Raw genomic sequence first — 24,443 nt, forward strand, 5'->3', positions numbered from 1 at the left:
AGGCTGTGATGCATTTACACAACGGACTACTACTCAGCTGTAAAAAAGGAACTCTCACCCTTTGTGACCTCACGATGGACCTGAAGATTATTATGCTAAACAAAATAAGCCAATCAGAGAGAGACAAATACCATATAATTTCACTAGTGTGTGGAATTTAATGAACAAAATAAACTGACGAATAAAACAGAACCGGAGGCATGGATACATGGAACAGACTGACAAATGTCAGAGTGAAGGGGGATGGTGGGGACTCGATAAAAGAAGATGAAGAGATTCGCCAAAGAACTTATGTGCACGGCCCATGGGCAAAGACAACTGTGGTGAAGGCTGGGGGGAGGGGGAATGTGAGGCATCTGTAATTTTTAAAAAAGATTAATTTATGTTAGAACTAATTCCTTCTTTTTTTCAACTGACCACCAACCTCAATATGTTTTATTTTCTTTGACCCTAAAGCCAGACTTTCCTTTACTTCTTTCCACCTGTCATGGACTGAATGTCTGTGTGTCCCCGACCCCCACCCCAAATTCACAGATTAAAGCCCTAAGCCCAATATGTTGCGATTAAGAAGTGGGGAGAAACCAGAGCTTCTCTGAACAAACACAGAGGTCATGTGGCCAAGATCCCTCATAATGAGACTAATCCTTATAAAAAAGAGGAAGATATACAGATCTCTCTTCTCCCCTCCCCACTCCCTCTCTCTGCCAAGAGGACAGTCAAGAAGGGTGCTGTCTGCAAGCCAGGAAGCCAGCAAGGTGTCTACTGACACCTTGATCTTGGGACTTCCCAGCCCCCAGAACTGTGAGGAATAAATGTCCATTGTTTAAATCACCCAGTCTTTTTTTTTTTTTTTTAATATTTATTTAGTTGCTTTTTAAAAATAATTCTTTATTGTTGAAAGTATTTCATATGTCCGCATTTTCCCACATTGACCCCCTCCAGCCCACTCACCCCCACCCGCCCAGGCCCTTACCACCTCATTGTCTGTGTCTAGGGCCATGCATATATGCATACAAGGTCCTTGGTTGATTACCTCCCCCATCCCCCCACCTCCCCTCACCGCTACCCCCGCTTCCATCCAAGATTCTACACTCTGTTCCATGCTTCCATGTCTCTTGATCTACTCCGTTCATCAGTTTGTTACTTAGATTCTACATATGAGTGAGATCATATGATACTTGACTTTCTCTGACTGGCTTATTTCACTTAGCATGATACTCTCCAGGTCCCTCCATGCTGTCTCAAAGGGTAAGAGAGTCTTCTTTTTCACTGCTGCATACTATTCCATGGTATAAATGTACCACAGCTTTTTTATCCACTCATCTCATCCAGTCTTTAGTATTCTGGTGTAGCAGCCTGAACTAAGAAAACTTCCATGCCTTTTCACAGAGTAGTCTACCAAATTTTAATGTCTTCTCACTTAACTTTCTAATTCAGATATTTTTATTTCCTTCAAAATCTAATTCAACGATTTCCTCTAAAAAAACACACCCCTGCCCTAACCGGTTTGGCTCAGTGGTACAGCGTCGGCTGCGGACTGAAGGGTCCCAGGTTCAATTCTGGTCAAGGGCATGTACCTTGGTTGCAGGCACATCCCCAGTAGGGAGTGTGCTGACCAATGTTTCTCTCTCATTGATGTTTCTAACTCTCTATCCCTCTCCCTTCCTCTCTGTAAAAAAAAATCAATAGAAATATATTTTAAAAAAACACACACCCTGGTTATTCTCTCACCGTGGGTCTGTCTCTTCAGCACATATGTATTCAATTAGCACTTTGCTTATTCTGCACTTACTTATATATGACCTCACTGTAAATGCTACTTTATATTCATCCAAACGTTTTGCCTTCCTCAATGATTATAAACCTGCTTAATGAAAGGTGCTTAATGACTGCTGGATGAACAAATGAACCCAGTTTGTCACTGACATTCTTATACCAGACCACCTCTACCATAACATCTTTAGTAAGACTGAAATGCCTATGAATGCTACTGAAATGTCTTGCCCCTTCTAGAAGTCCTTCCTCTGATCCCTCTTACACTCTCTAAATTAACAGAGCAACTGTTTATAGAAGAACAGAGGAAGGGGAAGAGAAAAAAGATGAGAAAAATTAATAGGGAGCAAAGAAGCCGAGAGAAATGGCAAGTGGTGCTTAAAGAGAAAAAAAAAATCCTTTTAGGCAAGTCATTAAAAGATTTAAAAAAAAACACACACACACAAAAAAAAAAAAAAACACAGAAATTGCCCAGCAGATCTGGCTCAGTGGTTGAACGCCGACCTACAAACCAGGAGATCACAGATCGATTCCCAGTCAGGGCACATGTCTAGATTGTGGGCTCGATCCCCAGTTAAGAGACATGCAGGAGGCAGCCAATAGAGGATTCTCTCTCATCACTGATGTTTCTCTCTTATACCTCTCCCTTCCTCTCTGAAATCAATAAAAAGATACTTTTTACAAAAACAACACAGAAATTACATACTTCCTGATTTGATAAATATGAAGAACACAGCTATCACCTCTGATGTATTCTTTTGTTTCATAAACTTATTAAGAAAGTTAGTGTACAAAACATAAATGTAGCACTCAAAGAATTTTCATAATGAACACAATCTTGTAAACAGCATCCAGTTCAACAAACATTACCAGCCCTCAGAAATTTCTTTCCCATCGCCTTCAGTGACTATATACTGCCCTCAGGGTATGTGCTATCCAGATTTTTATCACCATAAAGTATATCTGCCTGTTCTTGAACTCTACATAATTGATTCACACATTGTTTCTGGCTTCTGCTCAACAGTAGCATGCTTGTGAGATTTACCCATATCATGGTTTGTAGCTGTAGTTACACTACATTCTTTTTCACTGGTGTATAGTATTACAGTGTAAGAATATATTCCAACCTATTTCTTCGTTTCACTGATGTTCATTTGGATAGTTTCCAATTTTGAGGTGTTCTAAATAGTAAAATTAAAACTAAATGCAATACATGACCCAGAGAAAAATCAGATTTGTTGTTCCACTTATTTATGCATTGATACCAGGAATCAAATCTGCAAGCTTAATGTATGGGGAAGACACTCTAACCAACTCAGCTACCCCGCCAGGGCCTTATGTTTATTTTCTCAGGCCTAATCATACAAAGCTATCACCGCAAGAGCTGTAACTACTTGGGAATGAATCTCAGGAAGATCTGAAGGTTGAGATGGCTAGCAGATGGTATGCCTGGGAAACAGAATTTCATCTCACCCGGCCTCAACATAAATGCTTAGGGAAGTGTTTGGGTTGTTCTGAAACAGTGAGTGGATAAGAGGGCAAACACAGTCAGAAATGGCCAGTAAAAACCCTCTGGGAACACGAGGGCAGAATCCTTCCCCCACACAGTCACATCACTCACAGAGGTACATTCCTGGCAGAAAGTAAGACACTAGAATGATGGTACAGTGGGGCCCTGACTTACAAGTGTCCCGACTAAGGAGTTTTTTGAGATACCAGCTGTCTCTCAGCCGATTTTTTGCATTGAATTGATAGAGTAATTTGAGTTAACGAGCTCGGTCTCGGAACGAATTAAACTCGTAAGTCAAGGCCCCACTGAACCTCCATTTGAGACATGCTGCACAAGGCCCTGCACTGGGCAGTTATCTCTGAGGGCTTCCACATCCTCCACCATTGAGGAATCTTACATCTCTTTCTCATGGTGTAACAACCTTGTACTGGACCCAGTTCTCTTGAGCCCCTTCCTCTAGTGCCCCTTACACTACTCCATAATGAGTATTATTACAGGTACTTGGGGTCTTCATAGGACTGCTAAGATCATAGAGGCAAGCACCTTTATTTTTAACTCTTCATTGTGACTGAGTGTTGGCCACATAGTAAATGCCAAATAAAGATTTTTGGGTGAATAAATGAATGAATACTTTACTGACTCATAAAGAAATCCTACCTAATAAAGAGGGAATATGCTAATTGACCCTCACCATCACAAAGATGGCGGAACCCACAGCCAATAAGGAGGGAATATGCTAATTGAATGCCTCGCCCTCAAAGACAGCGGCGCCCACAGCCACAATATGGCAGCACTCAGTCCCCTCAGCCCGGCCGGGGCAGCAGGTGCGTGGCAAGGCCTCCAGAGTCCACCAGTCCCCTCAGCCCCCCCAGCCGCCCAGGGCCGGCCCGAGGTGCAGGCAAGCCTCGGATGTCAGCTGCCCAGCCGCCCAGGGCCACCCAAGGCTCAGGTGACCAGGGCCGGCTGAGGCTTGCACTGCCAGCAGTGGCAGCAGCAGAGGTGTGACAGGGGCGTCGCCTCCCACCCAAGGGTTTCCAGACTGTGAGAGGGGGCAGGCTGAGCTGAGGGACACCCCCCTCCAGTGCATGAATTTTCATGCACTGGGCCTCTAGTTACTTAATAATACTTATACAACTAATAAGAATATCTAACACTACCATGCTTGCCAAATTTATTATCTCATAATGCCAAGAAACAGTGTTCTAAAGGGGGGGAAAGAGAATTAGACAAAACAAAGGAAAGGCCAACCACATTTCTTTTCCTGTCCCCACTGTGCTCCCCATTCAGCCCAGGGATTTTCCACACTATTCTTCACTTGCAAGTCCCCAAGCCCCTATAGTACCCTCTGCTGGCTTTCCCAGCAAGGCCTTTACCCTGCTAACTCTTCCCTCCTGCTACTCTGCCTCCTATGAGCTTTTTTCATGTTCATGACGACCAAGTTCTCCCAGCTCTCACCTCGGGTAAAACCCAGCCACGACATGAGAGAGGCCAAATGGAGGCTCTGCTTGCTCAGTGACACAGGTGCACTCCAACACCTCCTATCTCTAAAATCCTACCGTGCTTCCTCATGCCCTCCTCTAGACACTCTACATGCTCCGAAGGTTTCAGGTATATTAGTTCTCTCTAACACAAAGCTACTAATATGGGACCGACACAGGGGGCACTCAATAAATCCATGCTGAATGAACGAGATCAGAGGTCCCATCTTTTGCTGCTTTTCTCTTGATCTCAAGCCCTCAGTACCCTTCAATGATGGACACAGATTAGATGCTCAGAGGATCCTAATGACCAACCTGTCTCATCACAAACAGAGTAAGTGTACCTTGTGTTTTCTTGCCCTTGCCTTCTCCTCTCCTGACACAGGAATGTGCCTAGCCAGTTCTCACAGCCTTGGTCCATGTTCTTTCTCTGGTCCTGTTTACTCATCTCCATGAAACCCCCTTCCTTTGTCAGTAGCACCAGATTCTGAAATCTGGGGCAAGGTTGTAGCTTCCAAAATGCCTCCGTTTCTTACCTGTGGGATGGAAACAGTCTTACCTGAACAGTCCTGTGGTTCCACGTATTCCCCAAAGCAGTCTATCTGGGCTGGGGTCACATGCCTCCACTCTTCCTCTGGGAAGGGCAGAGCCATATCTTTAAATGGTCCCAACCCCTGAAACAACAGGAGACTACTGTGAGTAAAGAAATGATCCCGAAGTAGGAGCAAACCAAAAACAGAGAGACCACAGGGGCCAAAACTCTAGGAAAGAACAGAGCAAAAGATGGAAGGAACCAGTGTCCCCAGCTGGCTTTGGGAGGAGAAGTACCTGCCTCTAGACCAGCCGTGGGCAAACTACGGCCCGCGGGCCAGATCCAGCCCGTTTGAAATGAATAAAACTAAAAAAAAATAAAAGACCGTACCCTTTTATGTAATGATGTTTACTTTGAATTTATATTAGTTCACACAAACACTCCATCCATGCTTTTGTTCCGGCCCTCCGGTCCAGTTTAAGAACCCATTGTGGCCCTCGAGTCAAAAAGTTTGCCCACCCCTGCTCTAGACAGTTTAATGACAGAATAATGGACTTGTTTGAGCCATTTTATTTCTGAGTTTCTGCTGCAGATGCTCAGTTTGTACCTACTAAACACAGTATCCAATTTCTACTTTTCAATCTCCTCCACTCAATCATCAAGCTTGATCAAGCCTGAGAGCTGCTATTTACCCCTTCAGCTAGAACTAATTTTCCCTCAGAAATAAGTAAACATTAGGTAAGCTCTGTCTTAATAATGCCTTGTTAAAATAAATGCATTGCCACTCATGATACCATAAAGAACTATTATGGTAGATAAGGAGGGTCTGACCAAATTAAAACACAGTGCTGTCATTCTGTATTTTCTCCAAACCTTGTTCATAGAAAGCAGAATAGGAAATGACACAGGCATCAAATCTTACCCAATTCTGCTTTAGCTAGATCAGACCTGACTTACTTCTCTTTTTTTCTTTTGCTTTTTTTTTTTTTTTTTTTTTGCCAAATGACATTTTTCCTTCTACAATGAACTCTTCACTTTAAGACTCATTGTCCCTTTCAGAAAGGTGCCACACTGGAAATCCCTCCTCCCTGGTAATCTCATGGAAGATACTTACACTGTGGCAAGAGTGCCCCATCTTTGCTCTAGTTACCCTGACTCACAGCAGGCTAAGAAGTGCAAACAAGATCAAAACTCCTGGTTTTGGTCTTAAGTAGGGGCCAGACAGACCACTCTGCTCAGCACTCCTGCGGCCCCAACCCTCAGTCAGCTACACTCCTGCTGACGTGGGGGGTGGGGAGGTCCAGAGGAAGAACAGCAGCAAAGTATCCACAAAGACTATCCACAAAGGGTTACTGATCTCCTGACCAACCCCCACAGCCTAGATCAGGCCTATGGGTTTCTATCAACAATGCCTTCCTCCTCACTATTAAAAGAGTAATAATGGGTCAATTAAAACAACTCAGAGAGTAATACAAACAAGGGAATTGAGCCTTATGCCTGGACCAAAAGGTACAGGCTCAGTTCAAATTAACAACTGAGGTTGGTGAAGTGGAGAACAAAGCCCGTCAGGACAAGAAAGGTAGAATAATTCCACTTTGTGGTTGGAGGCCTGTTGTGCAGAGAAGTCCTGGGGAAAGTGAACCTCATTCAAAGCTACATCATGATCAACCAGAAGGGCAGAGGCACAGCTCACCTGGGACCCAGCTGTGAGGAACCCAACTGCCATCTCTTGGTCTCTAGTGTTCACTGTGGGGAGGCCAGGACCAGCCTGAAGAATTGGAACAGCTGAGCAGACAGAAAAAAACATGAGCAGGATTAGTGCTATCTTACAGTTAGCTCATTCAAAGGTATCCACTGCTGATTCACAGAACCCCAGAACCCAAAGACTCCAGACAGATAGGGGTCTGGGTGTACCCTACCCTATTCTCAGCTGAGAAAATGGTCCCAACGCAATACACCCTGTCCCTTCAGGACTATGGACGCTCCTTATGCTGGAAATAATTCCCTTTGAGATTCAGTAATACAATAAAGTCACACATGACTTTTAGGGATATGGTTGGTCTGCTAACTTACAAGTATCTCTACATGTCAGCTGCTTATTTCCTGACGGTTTTTAGAAAGGATGTGAGAAAAAGGAGACAAATGACAAGAGAGCATGATCCCAGATACTGCCTGATAAAATCAAAGAGTGAAGGTATTTCACTTCATCTCTCTCCTACTGAAGTCAAGGAAGTAGCCAGAAAAACTCAGAATTACACCTTGCACGTAGTTTATCAATTGCTGGGTTTGTAAAGGAAAGGGGGAGGGGGAGGGCACAAAGCACCCTTTCCTGTGCCCTTACTTCCTTACTGTTTGCGTCTTACCCGGCTCCTGGAAGGCCTGTGTTGCAGCACCAGGGTCCTGATTGAGCTGCTCCTCAGTGCCTTGGTCTAGGCCTTGAACACCTTCCCCATGGGGCATCCCCCACTCAGGCTTGACCTCCACTGGTCCCAGGTGGACACCTGCTTCCCAAGGGCCTCTGCAAAGTGCTGTCTCCTCCTGCTCTCCCCGCACGTGGCATGGAACCTAAGAACAGGCCCCAAAACCTATTTAGAATGAGGCCTTGTTATGGAGTTGAATAAAACGTAAAGAAAGAGCCAATAAAAGAATCATTCCAGCTTCAGGGGAAAGAGACAGGTGGCTCAGCTCTTCGCCAGGACATCAGTGAGAAGGTGAAAAGGAAGCTAAACTCCTTTCTCAAGCTCTAAGCAACTTTTATGTATCCATGCCATTTTATAAGGGTCCTGTCTGCCTCAATATAGGTCAAATCCTACCATGAATAACATCATAGAGAGCCAAAATATTGTCTCGCTACTAGAAAAAAATTCCCCAGTTGCAGATGATGAAAGTAAAAAAATACAAAGCCTAAACTCTGCAACAAATTAGCTAGTGAGCCCGGCCAGCGTGGCTCAGTGGTTGAGAGTCCACCTATGTACCAGATCACAGTTCGATTCCCGGTGGAGGCACATGCCTGGGTTGTGGGCTCGATTCCCGGTGTGGGACGTGCGGGAGGCAGCTGGTCAATGATTCTCTCTCATCATTGATGTTTCTATCTCTCTCTCCTCCCCCTTCCTCTCTGAAATCAATAAAAGTATTTTGTTTTAAATTAGTTAGTAAAAAAAGTCCCTCTCTTCTTTCCCAAAAATCAGGTGGCTGTATTAGAGAGTGACAGAGACATGGCCAGAGTCTAAGGAAGCTTCTGCGGTGCAGTTACTTGGTGTCACCAGACCACCACCACAGAACCGCTATGTGAGCCATTCGAGCCGACGTCCCAGACGTGGAAACAGCCCATTACAGACAACTCTTCTCAGTAAGACTATTCACCAAGCAGACTCCCCTGCATTCCCACATCAGCTCTGCCTAAAGAAGAATGGGTCTAGGAGGGACCTTGGAATCCACAACTGCCTTTTTTGAGTCTGAGGCTCACAGGAACATCTGGTCAGGTTTCTGCCCTGATGACCAAAAAAGAATCCCTGGGAATGGCTTTTCTTGCTGTAAACTCCACTGCTACCCTTCACCCACCCTCCCCCACCCCCCCAAAAAAGTACATGTGGGAGTACAGAGAGAGATTCTGCACCTCATCTACTCCCATGCTTCCACAAACCTTCCAATTCTTTAAATCTCCTCTCTCCACACCAACAAAACCAGACCCAAGACACCCTTCTCACCCACCGCCTTGGCCTCCAGTGCTCTCTCTGTGAAGTCCTCCACCATGGCCACGAGGGCCTTGCCACTCTCTGGGCCATGCTCCCGAATCCAGGCATAGAACTCCCGGGGCAGGATGGTCAGGAACTGCTCCAGCACCAGCAGCTCCAGGATCTGCTCCTTGGTGTGCAGCTCAGGCCTCAGCCACTGGCGACAGAGCTCTTGGAGTTTCCTGAGGGCTTCCTGGGGACCAGCTGCCTCCTGGTAGCGGAACTGCCGAAACCTCAGCCGAAAAGTCTCAGGACTAGGATCCTCCCTTCCCCTGCCCCATGGCAACTCTTTCTCCAATTTTACCACAGGAACCCCCATCTGCTGCTGAGGGACTTCCGCCATCCCCGGACGCTCTTTAAGCATCTTCACACTCTCATCCAGGATGCTGAGGGTCTGTTGGGAAGACATGGACAAATGAGACATGGACCAGTCCATCTCAGTTGTCTCTACATCAGTGAATATTCTACTGGAGAACATGGCAATGACCTTCTAGGACAGCGGTCGCCAACTGGTGGTCCATGGAGCACTGGTGGCTCGTGAGGTCTGAAAGTTGGCGACCACTGTTTTAGAAGACATTTTCAAGAGACTGAACATATGTCTTGAAAATCATGTCAATTCAATTCAGTTATTTGCTAACCACCCAGTATGAGCTGAGAATAAATATAAAATGTATAGGGTTTAGCCCTAGCCGGTTTGGCTCAGTGGGTAGAGCATCAACCTGCGGACCAAAGGGTCCCAGGTTCAATTCCGGTCAAGGGCACATGCCCAGGTTGCGGGCTCAATCCCCAGTGGGGAGCGTGCAGGAGGCAGCCAATCAATGATTCTCTCTCACCATGGATGTTTCTCTCTCTCTCTCCCTCTTCCATCCTCTCTGAAATTAATTAAAAAAATATTTTAAAAAATAAAATAAAATGTATAGGGTTTAGCTTTTACCCACAAGTACCTCAGGATCCCATTAGGGAGATAACACTCTATATATATAAAAGGCAAATATGCAAAGTGTCCCCTCGGGAGTGCAACTGGAAGGTCAATTGCTCACTGTGATGTGCGCTGACCACCAGGGGGCAGCATGGAAGGAAGGCCCCAATCAGCCCCTATCAGCCCTGATCGCAGGCCAGGCCTAGGGATCCTACCTGTGCATGAATTTCATGCACCAGGCCTCTAGTCAGATAATAATATAAGATGGATGATAATTACGTCAGTCACCTGGGCTCACTCTTCCAAAACTAAAGGACATAAACATTCAACACATATATATATGCCAGACCCACAGAAACTAGAAATACAATAGAAAACAAGACAGACAAGATGCTTGTCCAGTGCAGCAAACAGAAAACAAAACAATTGTAAGCAAATAAATTAAAATTACAAATAGGGTCTGTTGGTAAGACAAACAGACAACAACCACAAATGAGACACAGACCAGTCCATCCCAACTGACTGTTGGGATAAGTTCTAGAAAGGATAGAAGTAGGGTTTTCAGTTAATGGGGGACAAACAACTTCAAGAAGGCTTTTCTGAAGAGATGACACTAAGGCTGAGACCTGAAGGATGAGAATGAGCCAGTCATTCAAAGAACATTCCAGACAAAAGCTTTGAGAATAAAAATTACTCTGCATGTCAGAGAACAAGCCAAAGTGCAGTGTAGCTTCAGCAGAGCAGGTCATGGTCAGAGCTACACAAGTAGAACAGAGGCATGCAAAAACCAAATTATCCAGGTTCTGGGCCACAGTAAGAATTAAGGGCTGGCCCTAGCTGGTTTGGCTCAGTGAACAGAGCGTCGGCCTGTGGACTGAAGGGTCCTAGATTCGATTCCGATCAAGGGTGCATGCCTGGGTTGCGGGCTCAATCCCCAGTGGGGGGTGTGCAGGAGGCAGCCGATTGATGATTCTCTCTCATCACTGATGTTTCTATCTCTCTCTCCCTCTCCCTTCTTCTCTGAAATCAATAAAAATATAAATAATAAAAAAGAATTAAGGGCTTTACTCTTATTTCTTGTTTTAGTAGGGAGCTACATGTTCTACAAAGGTCATTTTGCCTGCAATGTAGCAAGAACAGAGAGAGAAAGGAGGGCAGCAGCACTTACTGTGGTCCAAGCAAATGACAGGACTTCGATCAGGATGGCGGCAAAGAAGCAGACAAAGTCAAGACATATTTTGGAGGTAAACCCAATAGATTTACTGGTTGGTGGCTTGGGTGTGTGCTCAACCTAAAGACAACAGAGCAACATATATACCATTATTATAATTGATTGAATGAGTCCTAATTTGTGTAGCTTTTACCATTTAGAAAGCATGTGAACACATACCTTCACTTAATACTTACAACAATTCTGTTAAAATAGTGAGTACTACTTCCCCTACTTTTCAGATGCATAAACTGAAGATGTAAGAGGTGAGATGGCTGGCCAAGGTCAGCATCCCAAAATGAGAAACATGGGAAGCCAAAAAGATAACGGTAAAACGTAGGATCAAGTACTCACGAGAAAAGAGGCTTGCACTACACTGGAGAATGAGTACTGTTTAATTCCACTGGGGGGCAAAGGGGGTGACTTAGGCTGGGGAAACAGACCTAGAACTCCCAAGCAGGTAAGGGGCTCGGCTTTTAGAGGGAGGGAAGGTCACTCTAAATGGAGCAAAGAATGAGCCATTGGTAGGAAGCAAATCCGAAGCTTCTGCTTAATATCCCATCAGGTGTTCATGTATTTATCTGCTCTTCTGAAATCTACTTTACATTTTCAGTCTATTCATTTTCTCTCCTGCATCAATTGAGCTTGCTCTTTCATGACTTCCTAGCTATTGCATTTATCCCACGATAGCGCAAATGTTTACAAACGTGTCCCTACCAGATTCCCTACCAGAAGGCAAGAAAAATCCTCACTCATCTTGTATTCCTGACACCTGACAAACAGAATGCGCCCCATAACTATTCGTCATCCTACGTGTTGCTCTACAATAACTACTTTCCCGTTTCAGAGAGTTCCGCTTTTGTGCCCGGTCTCCGGTTCGTGGACCACGACCGCGCGTTAGGCCCACCCCGGCCGGGCGGGATCAGCATCCCTCCTACCTGAGCCAACCGCGGGCGTCACTCTACCCCGCCGCCAGGCCTAGGTGCGCGGCGGGCGGCTCCGAGGAGACGCGCCTCCCGCAACCTCAGCCCCTCCGCCGTCCCCGACCTGCACCACCGCACGGCCCCGGCGCCCCGACCACCACCGCGCCTCGTGGCCCCAACCCGACTCTCACCAAAGCCCCACAACCGCGCCAAGTTCCCCAGTGCCCTCCGAGGACCGGAAGTAGGCGAACGCTGTCAGACAGGTGCGTAAGGGAAGGGTCTCTTCCGTTTCCTCTCTAGGACTCTCGGAGGTCGGGGCGACTCGATGGTCGCTCCTCCCCAGGCCCCGTTCAGGGGCCCGGGGGACCACGAGGGGCTCTTTCCCTAGCTACCTGGTTTCCTCGGGCCCTCGGTCGCCAGGCCCCTTAGCGCCTCCATGCCTTTCCGCCTGCTTCCCCTCTTTGGGGAGGGCTCTGCAGACATGCACCGGGCACTGCGCCTCCCTCTCCGTCTAGGGCAGTGGTTCTCAACCTTCCTCATGCCGCGACCCTTTAATACAGTTCCTCATGTTGTGGTGACCCCCAACCATAAAATTATTTTCGTTGCTACTTCATAACTGTAATTTTGCTACTGTTATGAGTCGTAATGTAAATATCTGATATGCAGGATGTATTTTCATTGTTACAAATTGAACATAATTAAAGCATAGTGATTAATCACAAAAACAATATGTAATTATATATGTGTTTTCTGATGGTCTTTTAGGCGACCCCTGTGAAAGGGTCGTTCGACCCCCAAAGGGGTCGCGACCCGCAGGTCGAGAACCGCTGGTCGAGGGGCTTTACAGCCCAGTGAGTCAATGGGTGTTTATTTCGCGTGCCCTGGTGCTGGAGTTAATTGTCCTCTACTTTGTGATAACACTTTTCTGGTGCGTTTTCTTCTTAGCCAGACTTTTGCTTCTCTTTCTGCTTTTTCCTATAATGCTCTTGTATTGATACTGCTGTTTCACTCTTTTATTTGAATGAGTTTGATTTTCTGGATCACAGCTATTTGCAGATGGATACTGAGGAAAGAGAGTCAGGTAGCAGAACATTCCCAGTTTCTCAGTATGAGGGCTTTTTCTTCCATTGTTACATTGAGGGATACTTTCTTTAATATATAATTCCCATGTCGTCAGGATTCCTCTGGTTCTTACCCCTTTGAACTATTAGGTATATCCTAACAGTTCAAAGGGGCAGTGTGTACTATCGCTCATTTCCTCCTATTCTTCATCAGTCATTGCTATCAGAGGATACTGTCATTTGCCTTCCAAGGTGGTCTCCTCTCTTTTGCAAGTGGTGCTTCCTAAAACTTTCCCTTTATAGACTCCCATGCACATTCCATGCCTTCTCTGTCTCCTACCACACGTGTCCCATGTTTCTCCTCTGTCCTATTCGTAGCCATTCCCTCTCAAAGTGGGTCCTTCTCAGACACCTGAAGGTTACTATTTGCTAGTGAGTTTTGGAATTTGCCACCACTACAACCCCTATATATTGTCTGACCCACCCCACTGTACCCAGCATGCCACTCTTCCAGTTGTGGCTTCCCATATTGGCTGTTGGTGTAGGGCAGTTTGGGCCACAATTACATATTTCAGTTTGCAGATTTTTCTCTATTCCTAGTTTAACTGATAATTATAGTTCCTATATGGATTTTTTTAGGAAGGTAAGCAAGATGACTGGAACTAGGCTGTCATCATATCACTATAAGAAATTCCCGAGATACTTTTTGGAGAGAAATATAAGAAACTGAAAAAAAATATAATTAAAACACCTAGTGGCTGTTTTTCAAGTGTATATGTCTTAGCTCTTCTGCTTGGGTGTAAGCCTCTAGGGAACTGATTCTGATACCTCTGTGCACCCCCAAGGTGCACTGCACGAGGTCAACCTTTTATGAACGCTAACAGTCACAACAGAGCCCACTTGACTCTAGCTACGTCCATCACATTTCTTCAGAAAGATGTACAGGGCTCCCTGTACTTGTTTTTGAATTTACACTACTTAAGTTCTAAGAGCTTTCCACATGTGTGTTCTTTTGAGAGGAAAGTGGGGAGGCAGTTACTTAGGGCCACTTTTCTGGCCTCCCCATAGCCCCAAAGGATTTGTACTTCCCAGTTACTCCCACCCTAGCTGGTAGGCTGAGCGCTCCCCAGTCTGTAGGCACCATCAGGAATGTGGACAGGGCATGTTAGAGGTGCACTCAGGAGGCTTCTGACTCTGGTGGAAGGATGGAATGCCAATACATTGCTTTATGCTTTCCTCGGGGGCACAGACTCATTCGGCTCAGGCTTCCAGACCTTGGAATTCAGTCCTGGGGATGTTTTCACCTTTAGCCACTCCAACTCTTCCTCCCAGCACATACTTACGAAAAGTTTTCTGGCCCTGGCTGGTGTGGCTCAGTGGTAGAACAGTGGCCCACTCACCAAAGGGCCATGGGTTTGATTCTGGTCAAGGGCACATACCTGGTTTGCAGATTTGTCCCTGGCCTTGGGCCAGCAGGAGGCAACCAATCAATTTGTCTCTCTCACACCTCTCTCTCCTTCTCCATCTCCCTCTCCCTCCCCCTCTCTCTGCCCCTAAAGTCAATGGAAAAAAATAGCCTCTGGTGAAGATTAAATAATAAAAAAAAAAGGAAGGAAAAGTTTTCTGTACCAAGTCACACTTTTGTATGGGGAAATCACTTTTTCTTTTTAATATAACTAACTCAAACACCTGTAGTGGTTACATTCTGTTTGGTTTTTGTCTTATGAAAGATCATTTCACTTAATCATTTTATAATATAACTCCCTCCCATCCTGCCCTCCAGGCTGGGTTTTTGAGGTATGGATTAACAGACAGTAGTCCTTCTTTTATTGAAAACACCTGCAAAAAAAGAAAGAATGGAAAAAAGGAAGGGAGAGAGGGTAGGAGGAGGGAAGGAGAGAGATCACTCAAGAGACTCAGAAGAATTCAAAAATCCCAAATAAAAAAAAAAGTCAAATATGATCAAAATAGAATCACTGTATAGGGAAGTGGAGCATTCATTTGATACACAAGAAGCTTATTAAAAGTAGCAGAGACTGGCAGAGAAGGGAGTGCCACCCACACACGTGCACTCACACAGCTTGATGAAGGTTAGAGGACAGACTCTCCGGGACTAGATAACTGTCTCTTCCTTCAGCAGGGTCTCCTTTTGCATTGAGCTCAGTCCTCCTCCAAAACTCTCCAGAATCTCCAGGTGTGGGCTCTCTTGAGTCTCCTTGGTACTCTGGGAAATGCGTAATAAATGGCACCTATGGCAGGCTTCTTGAAAGAGACAGATGACACCTAGGGAACAGCAAAAGTTTGGCTCAGATTATAGAGGATATCATACCTCATTCCCTAGAGGTCAGAAACTCCCTCCACTAATGCAACTCCTTCTGGTGTGTACCTGCCTTCCCTAAGACTCCCCTCCAATGTGGAGCAATTATAGAGACAGAACGAGAAACAATGCACCAGAAGACAAGGCATACAAACAGATGGATAAACTCACAGAACCATGGCCAGTGCTGGAAATAACAGTTGCCTAACCACTAGTAGATGAGAAAACAAGGTTTCAGAGACCATAAAATCCAGGCCTCTTGATGCCCAACTTAAGAACCTTAGTAAAATACAAGAAAGGAAAAAGAGAATTGATGTTCATAAGAATAAGTGGAGATACCTTAAATGAATGGTAAATACTGTATTAATGTTAACACAAAAATAAAGGACAACTATTTTCAACCTTATGGCAGACTAGATACACTCCCACTAAAAACAACAAAAAGTCTAAATAAAATATCTCTTCAAAAATGTCTTTGTATAGATCACCAACTCACACCATACACAAGAATAAACTCAAAATGGATAAAAGACTTAAATGTAAGACGTGAAACCATAAAAGTCCTAGAAGAAACCATAGGCACCAAAATCTCAGACATCTCTCATAGCAACATGTTTACCGAAACATCTCCTAGGACAGTGGTCGGCAAACTCATTAGTCAACAGAGTCAAATATCAACAGTACAGCAATTGAAATTTCTTTTGAGAGCCAAATTTTTTAAACTTAAACTATATAGGTAGGTACATTGTTATTAACTTAATTAGGGTACTCCTAAGCTGGCCTTTGCTAAAAACATCCTCAATCTGATTGAGGTACGTTCGCTGAGGTCAACCCCTTCCAACTCTCCCATCCACACTCGTCTTGTATACTTGTTTCATCTATCTCCTTTCGTTCATCCTCTCTATATGTCCAAACCATCTCAACATACCTTTCTCAATCCTCGACACTACATCTTCTTTCACTCCACAACGTTCCCTGTACGTGCGTGCCCGCACGTGGTATTTTGTGGAAGAGCCATACTCAAGGGGCCAAAGAGCCGCATGTGGCTCGTGAGCCCCGGTTTGCCGACCACTGTCCTAGGACAATTGAAACTAAGGAAAAAATAAACAAATGGGACTATATGAAAATAAAAAGCTTCTGCACGGCAAAAAAAAAAAAAACATCCAAATAACAAGTGAGCCCACTACATGGGAGAACATATTTGCCAACGATACATCTGATAAGAGGTTAATCTCCAAAATATATAGGGAACTCATACAACTTAACAAAAGGAAGACAATCCAGTTTTAAAAGACCTAAATAGACATTTCTCCAAAGTGGATATACAGAAAGCCAAGAGACAGATGAAAAAATGCTCAAAGTCACTAATCATCTGAGAGATGCAAATCAAACGACAATGAAATATCACTTCACACCTGTCAGAATGGCTATCATCAACCAATCAACCAACAAGTGTTGGCAAGGTTGTGGAGAAAAGAGAACCCTAGTACACTGCTGTTGGGAATGCAGACTGGTGCAGCCACTGTGGAAAACAGTATGGAGTTTCCTCAAGAAATTAAAAATGGAACTGCCATTTGACCCAGTATTCCACTTCTAGGAATATATCCTAAGAAACCTGAAACACTCATCACAAAAAGTATATGCACCCCTATTTTCATAGCAGCGCCATTTACAATAGCTAAGACTTAGAAACAGCCTAAGTGCCCATCAGCGATGAGTGGATAAAAAAAAAAACAACTATGGTACATTTATAGTATTAATAGAATACTATACAGCAATAAAAAAGAACTCTTACCATTTGCAGCAATATGGATGAACCTGGAGAGTATTATGCTGAGTGAAATAAGCCAGTCAGAGAAAGATAAGTATCACATGATCTCACTCATATGTGGAATTTAATGAACCAAATAAACTGATGATCAAAAATAGACCCAGAGTCATAGAAGCATGAACAGACTGTTGAACCTCAGAGGGAAGGCAGGGGTGGGTGGGTGGGCAGAGGTCAACCAATGAACTTGTATGTATACTGGTATATGCATAACGCATGGACACAGTCAACGGGGTGGTGGGGGCCTGGAGGGGCGGGGAGGACAGGAGCGGGCTGGAAAAGGTTAACGGAGGAAAAAGGAGGACATATGTAATACTTTCAACAATAAAGATTAAAAGAGAAAAATGTGAGAATTAAAACTGAATTATAGAACACCCATCACAGAGAACCACCTGAAGACTAGCTGAGCAGAGTTTCTCTAACTAAAGGTGTAAAGAAGGTGCCTCAAAGCGACAGGCTGATATCATCATGCCTTCTTGGGTAGCCTTCCCAAGCCTAATACTACTTTGGGCAGCTCCAACCACTGTTCCAACACCACCTAAGGTCTTCACCTCTGCTCCTACAACTCCAGCACCAACACTGAACCTTAAGACAGCTCCAACTAATGTCACCATGGGCCCAACATCACCTATGGTCTCTTCTACAAAGCCATTAGGAGGGCCGCAGAAATTCACGACAGAAACCACTTCATCTTCTCCAGTGCAGACAACAGAAACCCCGCCTATCACACCACAGGAAACAAGTACGACCAGCTCATTGTTGAACTCTTCTTGTCCAACAGATGGGAATAGCACCGTGACCCAGCCTTCAGATTGCGGTTGGCAATACAATGAAACTCACACAATCTTGAAACAAAATATACAGAGGAACACCAGTAAGTTGTACATTGGACTCTGCATTGCTGCCATGATATTGCTCACCATTTTGGCTGCCTACTTAACCAAAAAATATTTATGTGGGAAAAGAATGGTGTTGCAAATAAGCAAAGAACCTCAGACCGGAACTTCCCAAAATGGAACTGCAGTGCACTACCAAGCACAGGGAAATACTTGCTTTGAGAACAATGTTTACAACATGCCTAAAGACCCAGAGGTTCTCCAAGGCTTGAGGCCCTTGACTGCAGAAGGCAATGACCAGATCTCACCATGTCTGTCCTTTTAAGCTCCACGATGATTTTTCTGTCAATATTTCATGGCGTTCCAACATGTCTGTGATGTTAATGTCTTTAGCTCTCACTGCATAGTCAACCTCATTGGTAATTAGCCTTAATTTTTTATACTAAAATTGGCTCAATCTTTCTGGTCATATTAGAGCCCTCTCCTAAATATGAACTGAACACTTTAGAATTGTATATTCTGTTTCAACCTTATGAATCCTGTATCCATCAAGACTTTTCATTGGGTTGACATGAAATGAACATTCAATACCTTGGTCACTAAAACTGTCACAAAGAGGGGAATAGGACTTAAAATCAGCAAATTCGATTTGGTACTTAAATGAATTCACTTGGAAGCAAGAGAGAGAGAGAGAGAGAGAGAGAGAGAGAGAGAGAGAGAGAGAATGTCTTTATCAATGCATCATTAAGCTGGCATCAGAGCAAAATTTTCTTAGAAGCCAAAACCATAATAAAAATAGGAATTAGAGTGTTAAGGACACAATTAGCTTTCACCTTGAAGAGGCACACTCAACCCAGGTGACTCTGATTTACCATTCTGTTGGCCATTTGGGGCACAAAAAATAGCAGAAAAAGCCTTCTCAAGAGGAGTATCTAATGAAAGTCTGTCATATGAAACTAGAACTTAAAAGTTACCTATGCGGACCAAGAATTCATAAATATAGGCTAGTTGTTAAGTGCATTCATAGCTAAATTCACAATATTTATGTATTTTGTTTGTGATCATAGGCTAGTTATGCACCTGTGTGCCAGGCAGAAGCAATGCAAATCCTTTTTTCAGGAAACACTAAAAATGCAGGACTATTCAGGTATTTTTATTTCTTCTTGAGTCAATTTTAGTAATTTGTGTATTTCTATACATTTATACATTTTTATCTAAGTTTTAAAATTTATTGATATAAAACTATTCAAAATGTTTTCTTAATTTGTGCTGCATCTGAAGTTATGTGCTTTTTTTATTCCTAAAAAAATTGGTTTGTCAAAATTAATGAAATGTGGTAGAACATTAAGTATCTCTGAAGTCTCCTTCCCCCACCCCTGGCTAGTATGGCTCAATTGGTTGAGCTTCATTCCATGCACCAAAATGTCACCAGTTCGATTCTCAGTTAGGGCACATGCCTGGGTTATGGGCTTAAACCCCAGTAGGGGGTGTGCAGGAGGCAGGCTATCGATGTGTCTCTCTCACATTGATGTTTCTCTCTCTTTCATTCTCTCTCTCTGCCTCGCCCTCCATCCCTTCATTTCCCTTCCTCCCCCCCCCCTCAATCAATAAAAACACATTTTTTAAAAATAGATTATAATCATGGGTCAGGTTAACATAGCAGGCAGAGATAATAGAGCAAAATTAGGACTATAAACCTAGATGGTGATGGTATGTAGAGATAAAGGGGGTAGGGTGAGGAATAGGATCTTAGATTTCAGGATAGAGATAGAGATAGGACTGGAAAGCCTTAGGAATCAGGATATTATGCATAAGGGAGAGTATGAAAATTTGGAAGAATCTGATTCTCAAGTCAAGTAGGATAAGAACTGGAAAGGACAAGGCTGGAAGGTAGGGCTGAAGCTCTAGAGCAGTGCTATCCAGCAGAACTTTCTATGACAATGGGAATTTCTGTATCTTTACCATCCAGTAAGGTAGCCACTAGACACCGAATAATGTAGTTATTGAATATTTGGAATGTGTCTAGTATGACTGAGACACGGAATTTTTAATGTTACTTCACTTTAATGAATTAAAGTTAAATAGCACATGTAGTTAGTGATTGCCGTTTTGAACAGCGCAGCTCTAGAGCAAGGCTCCTGAATCCAGTCCGAGGGCAGGGAGAGGGGCACCAGTTCCAGGACACTCACCAGCCACTATGAACAGAAGGATACCAAAGCCCAGGACATAGTAAGGCCACTGCACGGAGAACTGGGGCGGGCGGGGCTGCATCCTCAGACTCTGGATCTCCAGGGCATGCAGCAGCAAGGCCAGGAAAGCACAAGTCCCTGCAGGGTCACAGGGAAGTACGCTTCATCTCCTCCTGTGGTTCTGCCTTCACTCCAGCCTTTCCTCGGACTTAATTAGACAGAGCCATGTGGCTCCTGCATGGAGGCTCCTTTCTCTTGCTGGCACACCTTGCCCTCTCAGAGCCAGTAACTTCCACCCCACATACCTGTCTTGCCCTCTTTTCCCAACTCATCTCAAAGCCCATGTGCCTCACCTCCCTAATCAGAAATCCTTTTCCTGGGTACCCTCCGTGCTCATGACCTCAGCTGACTCAGCCTGGGCCCTCTGGGTGTGATGCATTGGATGAAACTCAACCTGATTCTCCCACCATAAGCCTTCCAGCCCTTTCATCTCATGGCAGGGGAAGGCCTTGGTCAACCTTTTAATGTCAGAGGTTCCAGAGGACAGAGATAGTCCCTTCCATTCATTCATCTAAGAAACATTTATATTTTATTTAGATCATATATTTCAATTATATTAGAATTCTATTCTAGACTCTAGGCCAGTCACGGGGATAGAGATTATGGTAAAAGGCCACCAGACAAATGACCCCAATCAATGTGGCAAGGACTATGCTAGCTGCAAGTATGAAGAACAGAAAAGCCCAAAGAAAGGGATCATAACTACAGAGGGGGCAGGTATGAGGGTGGGCTACTTCACAGAGAAGCCAACAAAAGAGAGGGGCCTTCAAATCCTCTCTCCTAACGTCGCAGAGACCTCTCCCCTCCCCCCTTTCTCCCCCACCTGCCTTTGGAGCCCTCCCCAGACCCTCCCCATGGCTGCCTGCCTGCTCCACACCTGTGAAGAAGCTGATGGAGGCTGATAAAAAAGTTTGCTTCCAGGTCCTTGGAAAGAGCTGAGATGCGAAAGACACCATGGTGAGGGTGGTGAGGAAAGACAAGACGACTGCAAACAGCAGGAAAACTCGGCCGAGGATGATGTAAACTGCAGGGGAGGGAGAGTGGGCAAGTGCTGGGCACCCTGACCCCAAAGGGCAGAGCCCACGAAGCCCCCCAGGTCCTTGGCAGGGATGGCCCCTGGAGCTCCCCAATATGTGGTCTGGGACCAAGGCTCTGACCCTGCCACGTTGGCCCCAAGAATGCTCTGGCCCCATTTTGTGCCCCATGACATGGAAGTAAACAAACAAAAAAATTTAGATGGACAAATGGTGGTTTTTAAAAACAACATAAAATAGCCCGGCCAGGGTGGCTCAGTGGTTGAGCATCAGCCCATGAACCAAGAGGTTACTGGTTCGATTCCCAGTCAAGGCACATGCCCAGGCTGTGAGCTTGATCCCCAGAAGGGGCGTGCAGAAGGCAGCTGATCGATGTTTCTCTCTCATTGATGTTTCTCTCTATCCCACTCCCTTCCTAAAATCATTTTTTTTAAAAAAAGTATTAAAATAAAATCCTGGTGATAAAATTTGTTACACAAGGAAACATGAGGAATCACATCTGTATTGATCACACTGTACAAGTCACTGGTGGAAAGTCAAGATGTTCTGAACGCTGCAGGAAACCCCTATAATTATCCTGGTTAATAGAAGTAATGAAACAGACCCGAAATAGCAGAGCCAGAGTCTTAAAGACAGGGTGTCTTATTCTCCTACTGTTGGCATGATTCAGACCCATGTTAAAATGAGTTTGTATCCATTCCTGAGCATGCAGAAATGGACAGCTGGGGGTACAACAAAGAGACAAAGGTATTGTTGAAGACCCAGAGTTCTAGAATCTACCCTTGGGTTAAAACAGTGCTTCTAAACCAGAGACAACCGCCTCCCCCCACCATGGGAGGTATTGGGCAATGCCAAGAAGTAATTTTGTTTGCCACAACTAATGCAGGGAGGATTCTACTGATATCTAGTGGGTAGAAGAGGGGCAGGGCTGTTATTAACCTGTAAGAAATGGGGGAGCCCCCACATCAAAGATTACCCAACCACAAATGTCAGTAGTGCCAAGGTTGAGAAACCCTGGGTCAAAGAGCTCACACAGTCTGGCCTTTCTTCCCCAAGGTGGCTCTTCTTTCCTATCACCAGGAGATAATTCCTAGGTCTCCCAGAGTCACCTCTTTTCCAAGACAGACACTTTCCAAGTTCCTTATAAAACATGGTCTCAAGTGCCTCCTTGATAATGTGGTACCCAGGCCTGAGCATAGTATCTGCAGAGCTGCCACCCAGAGATGGACAGGTGTGTGGCCAAGGGGACAAGTGGAGGCTCTGCTAACCAGGCTGCTCCCCTGACTAGGAGTGGTGCCTAATGGGTGCTGCCTGGATGGGCCAATGGCAGCCTGAGAGGTGGCAGAGCCTCACAGAGGAGGGCAGAATCCCGCCCCCCTCCCCCATCACATGTTGGGCTACTCTTTTCCCCAGAAATAAACTTTGTTGCTCCTGACACATTGGCTCCTGACTCTGGTGTCAGCCTGGCATTATTAACGTCCTCCCAGCCGCCTACTTCCCTTTAACCCCAAAAGAGTGGAGACTCAGAGAAAAATGCCCTTATGGGCTTATTAAAGCCTGTTGTCAAAAAAAAAAAAAAAAAAAGCCTGTTGTCTGCCACCCCCAATTCCTGCAACAGCCCCATCTCTCCCCCAGTCCCTGCCTCCATCTCTCCTTACTGGATAAGGGTCGAGGCTTCCAGCACTTGACATGAAAGCAGTTCTCAAACAGGCCACTGTAAAACACTTCACGGGACTCCTCATTCACAAGGCGCACCCAGAAGGGGAAGATGGTGACCAGCAGTATGAGCAGGTAGCCCAAAGCAGTCAAGGCGGGGGCTATGGCCCATGTGAAGCCCTTTATGTTTTTGTCCTCTAAAGTCAGTATCACCTGTGTAAGGGAAAAGTGAGGGCAAGAGGTGGGCGCACATACTCCCAATACTCATGTGGTACAAGGAGATAGCATCTAAGGAAATGCGAGCACATATGTGAGGCTCAGTGAATGCTGATCTCTTTGCCTCAATAAACTTAACAGTCTTACAGAGCTCTTCAGTGGACCTAAAATAGCATAGACCTTTTCTGCCGGATGACCTTAGGCATGTAGGGTCCCCTTTTCCACCTCTGTAAAATGAGGAGGTTGGACTACGCTGTCCGCAATCTCTCCTAGCTCTAAAGTTCTAACCATTCAATTGTTATTACCCACAGAAGAACCTCTCCAACGCCCTCTTCAGTCAGCTGTTTGCCTTTTGAGATTTCAGAATGAGGACCAGGGGGAGGTAAGACCAGGTCTGAAGTGCCCTTACTCAGTGACTGGCCCTTTTGCTTCAGGATGCTGGGTTTAGATGGGAAAGGGTCCACCTGGCCAGGAGGAGCCATCTTCAGAAAAATGAGCAGATCATATGCACAGAGCAAGTTTTGCAAATAGTTTAAAAGTCTCAGAGATCTTCCTGAAGCCCCAGGTATCCTCTAGGCCTGGAGGTCAGGCCCTTAGTTAAGGATCCCTCATATCTTCTCCTTGACCACCACCTGTCATTAAAGATGCCTTCTTTTGCCCTGCTGGTGTGGCTCCGTGGTTGAGCGTCATCGACCTATGAACCAGGAAGTCATGGTTAGATTCCCAGTCAGGGTACATGCCAGGGTTTCAGGCTCCATCCCCAGTTTGGGGTGTGCAAGAGGCAGATGATCAGTGATTCTCTCTCATCGTTAATGTTTCTCTCTCTCTCTCTCTGTCCCTTTCTCTCTGAAATCAATAAAAAATACATTTTTTTTTTAAAAAAAAGATGCCTTCTTTTGAATGAGCACCTGAGATGTAGACGATAAGAACTGGCTGGACTTGGCTTTAGAAGCCCTCGACTGTCATCCCTGCTCTATCACTTGCTAGCTGTGTAACTTCGTGAAGCTTGCTTAAAACTCTCAGGAGTTTGGGTCTCCCATTTGGAAGAGGGAGGATATAATGCCCGGTGGGTCACTGGGAGGGCCAATGAAACACTGCGTACTGAAGGGTCAAGCACAGCGCTGGGACTCAAGTGCTTGGTTAAAGGGGGAGGGGGAGTAGGGGAAG

General features: G+C 45.1%; 2 protein-coding genes across 6 annotated transcripts in view; both read right to left on the bottom strand.

The window, feature by feature from the left end:
- ZSCAN25 (zinc finger and SCAN domain containing 25) overlaps positions 1 to 15,352 on the bottom strand; it is a 44,794-nt gene extending 29,442 nt beyond the window's left edge. For 3 of the 5 annotated variants that reach the window (XM_059691748.1, XM_059691746.1, XM_059691743.1), the window contains exons 1-6: positions 15,217 to 15,352; positions 11,115 to 11,237; positions 9,005 to 9,421; positions 7,657 to 7,858; positions 6,987 to 7,078; positions 5,321 to 5,435 (exon numbers count right to left, since the gene is read on the bottom strand). In XM_059691748.1, coding sequence (XP_059547731.1) covers positions 5,321 to 5,435; positions 6,987 to 7,078; positions 7,657 to 7,858; positions 9,005 to 9,391 — 796 coding nt within the window. In that variant the 5' untranslated portion in view covers positions 9,392 to 9,421; positions 11,115 to 11,237; positions 15,217 to 15,352. Of the gene's footprint in view, positions 1 to 5,320; positions 5,436 to 6,986; positions 7,079 to 7,656; positions 7,859 to 9,004; positions 9,422 to 9,514; positions 9,589 to 11,114; positions 11,238 to 12,094; positions 12,297 to 15,216 lie in introns of those variants that run through there. The other 2 variants (XM_059691745.1, XM_059691744.1) reach the window with 2 other exon arrangements.
- Positions 15,254 to 23,758, bottom strand: TMEM225B (transmembrane protein 225B). Its single transcript, XM_059691967.1, has 5 exons — positions 23,582 to 23,758; positions 23,063 to 23,273; positions 21,248 to 21,394; positions 20,311 to 20,448; positions 15,254 to 15,423 (listed from the first exon to the last, which is right to left on the bottom strand). The coding sequence occupies exons 1-5, from the start codon at positions 23,756 to 23,758 to the stop codon at positions 15,254 to 15,256; spliced, it is 843 nt and encodes a 280-aa protein (XP_059547950.1).
- Positions 23,759 to 24,443: the final 685 nt, after the last annotated feature.

This window comes from Myotis daubentonii, chromosome 4 (genome assembly GCF_963259705.1).
Source record: "Myotis daubentonii chromosome 4, mMyoDau2.1, whole genome shotgun sequence".
Taxonomy (NCBI): domain Eukaryota; kingdom Metazoa; phylum Chordata; class Mammalia; order Chiroptera; family Vespertilionidae; genus Myotis; species Myotis daubentonii.

Excerpts from the sequence above, each read along its gene's own strand:
- TMEM225B (XM_059691967.1), bottom strand. The coding sequence starts at position 23,758 with ATGGCTCCTCCTGGCCAGGTGGACCCTTTCCCATCTAAACCCAGCATC. Across the intron at positions 20,449-21,247 it reads CTCCATCAGCTTCTTCACAG|GGACTTGTGCTTTCCTGGCC; the intron begins GTGTGGAGCAGG and ends GTGACCCTGCAG. Across the intron at positions 15,424-20,310 it reads CCTTCTGTTCATAGTGGCTG|GTGTCATCTGTCTCTTTCAA; the intron begins GTGAGTGTCCTG and ends GCTGTTCCCTAG.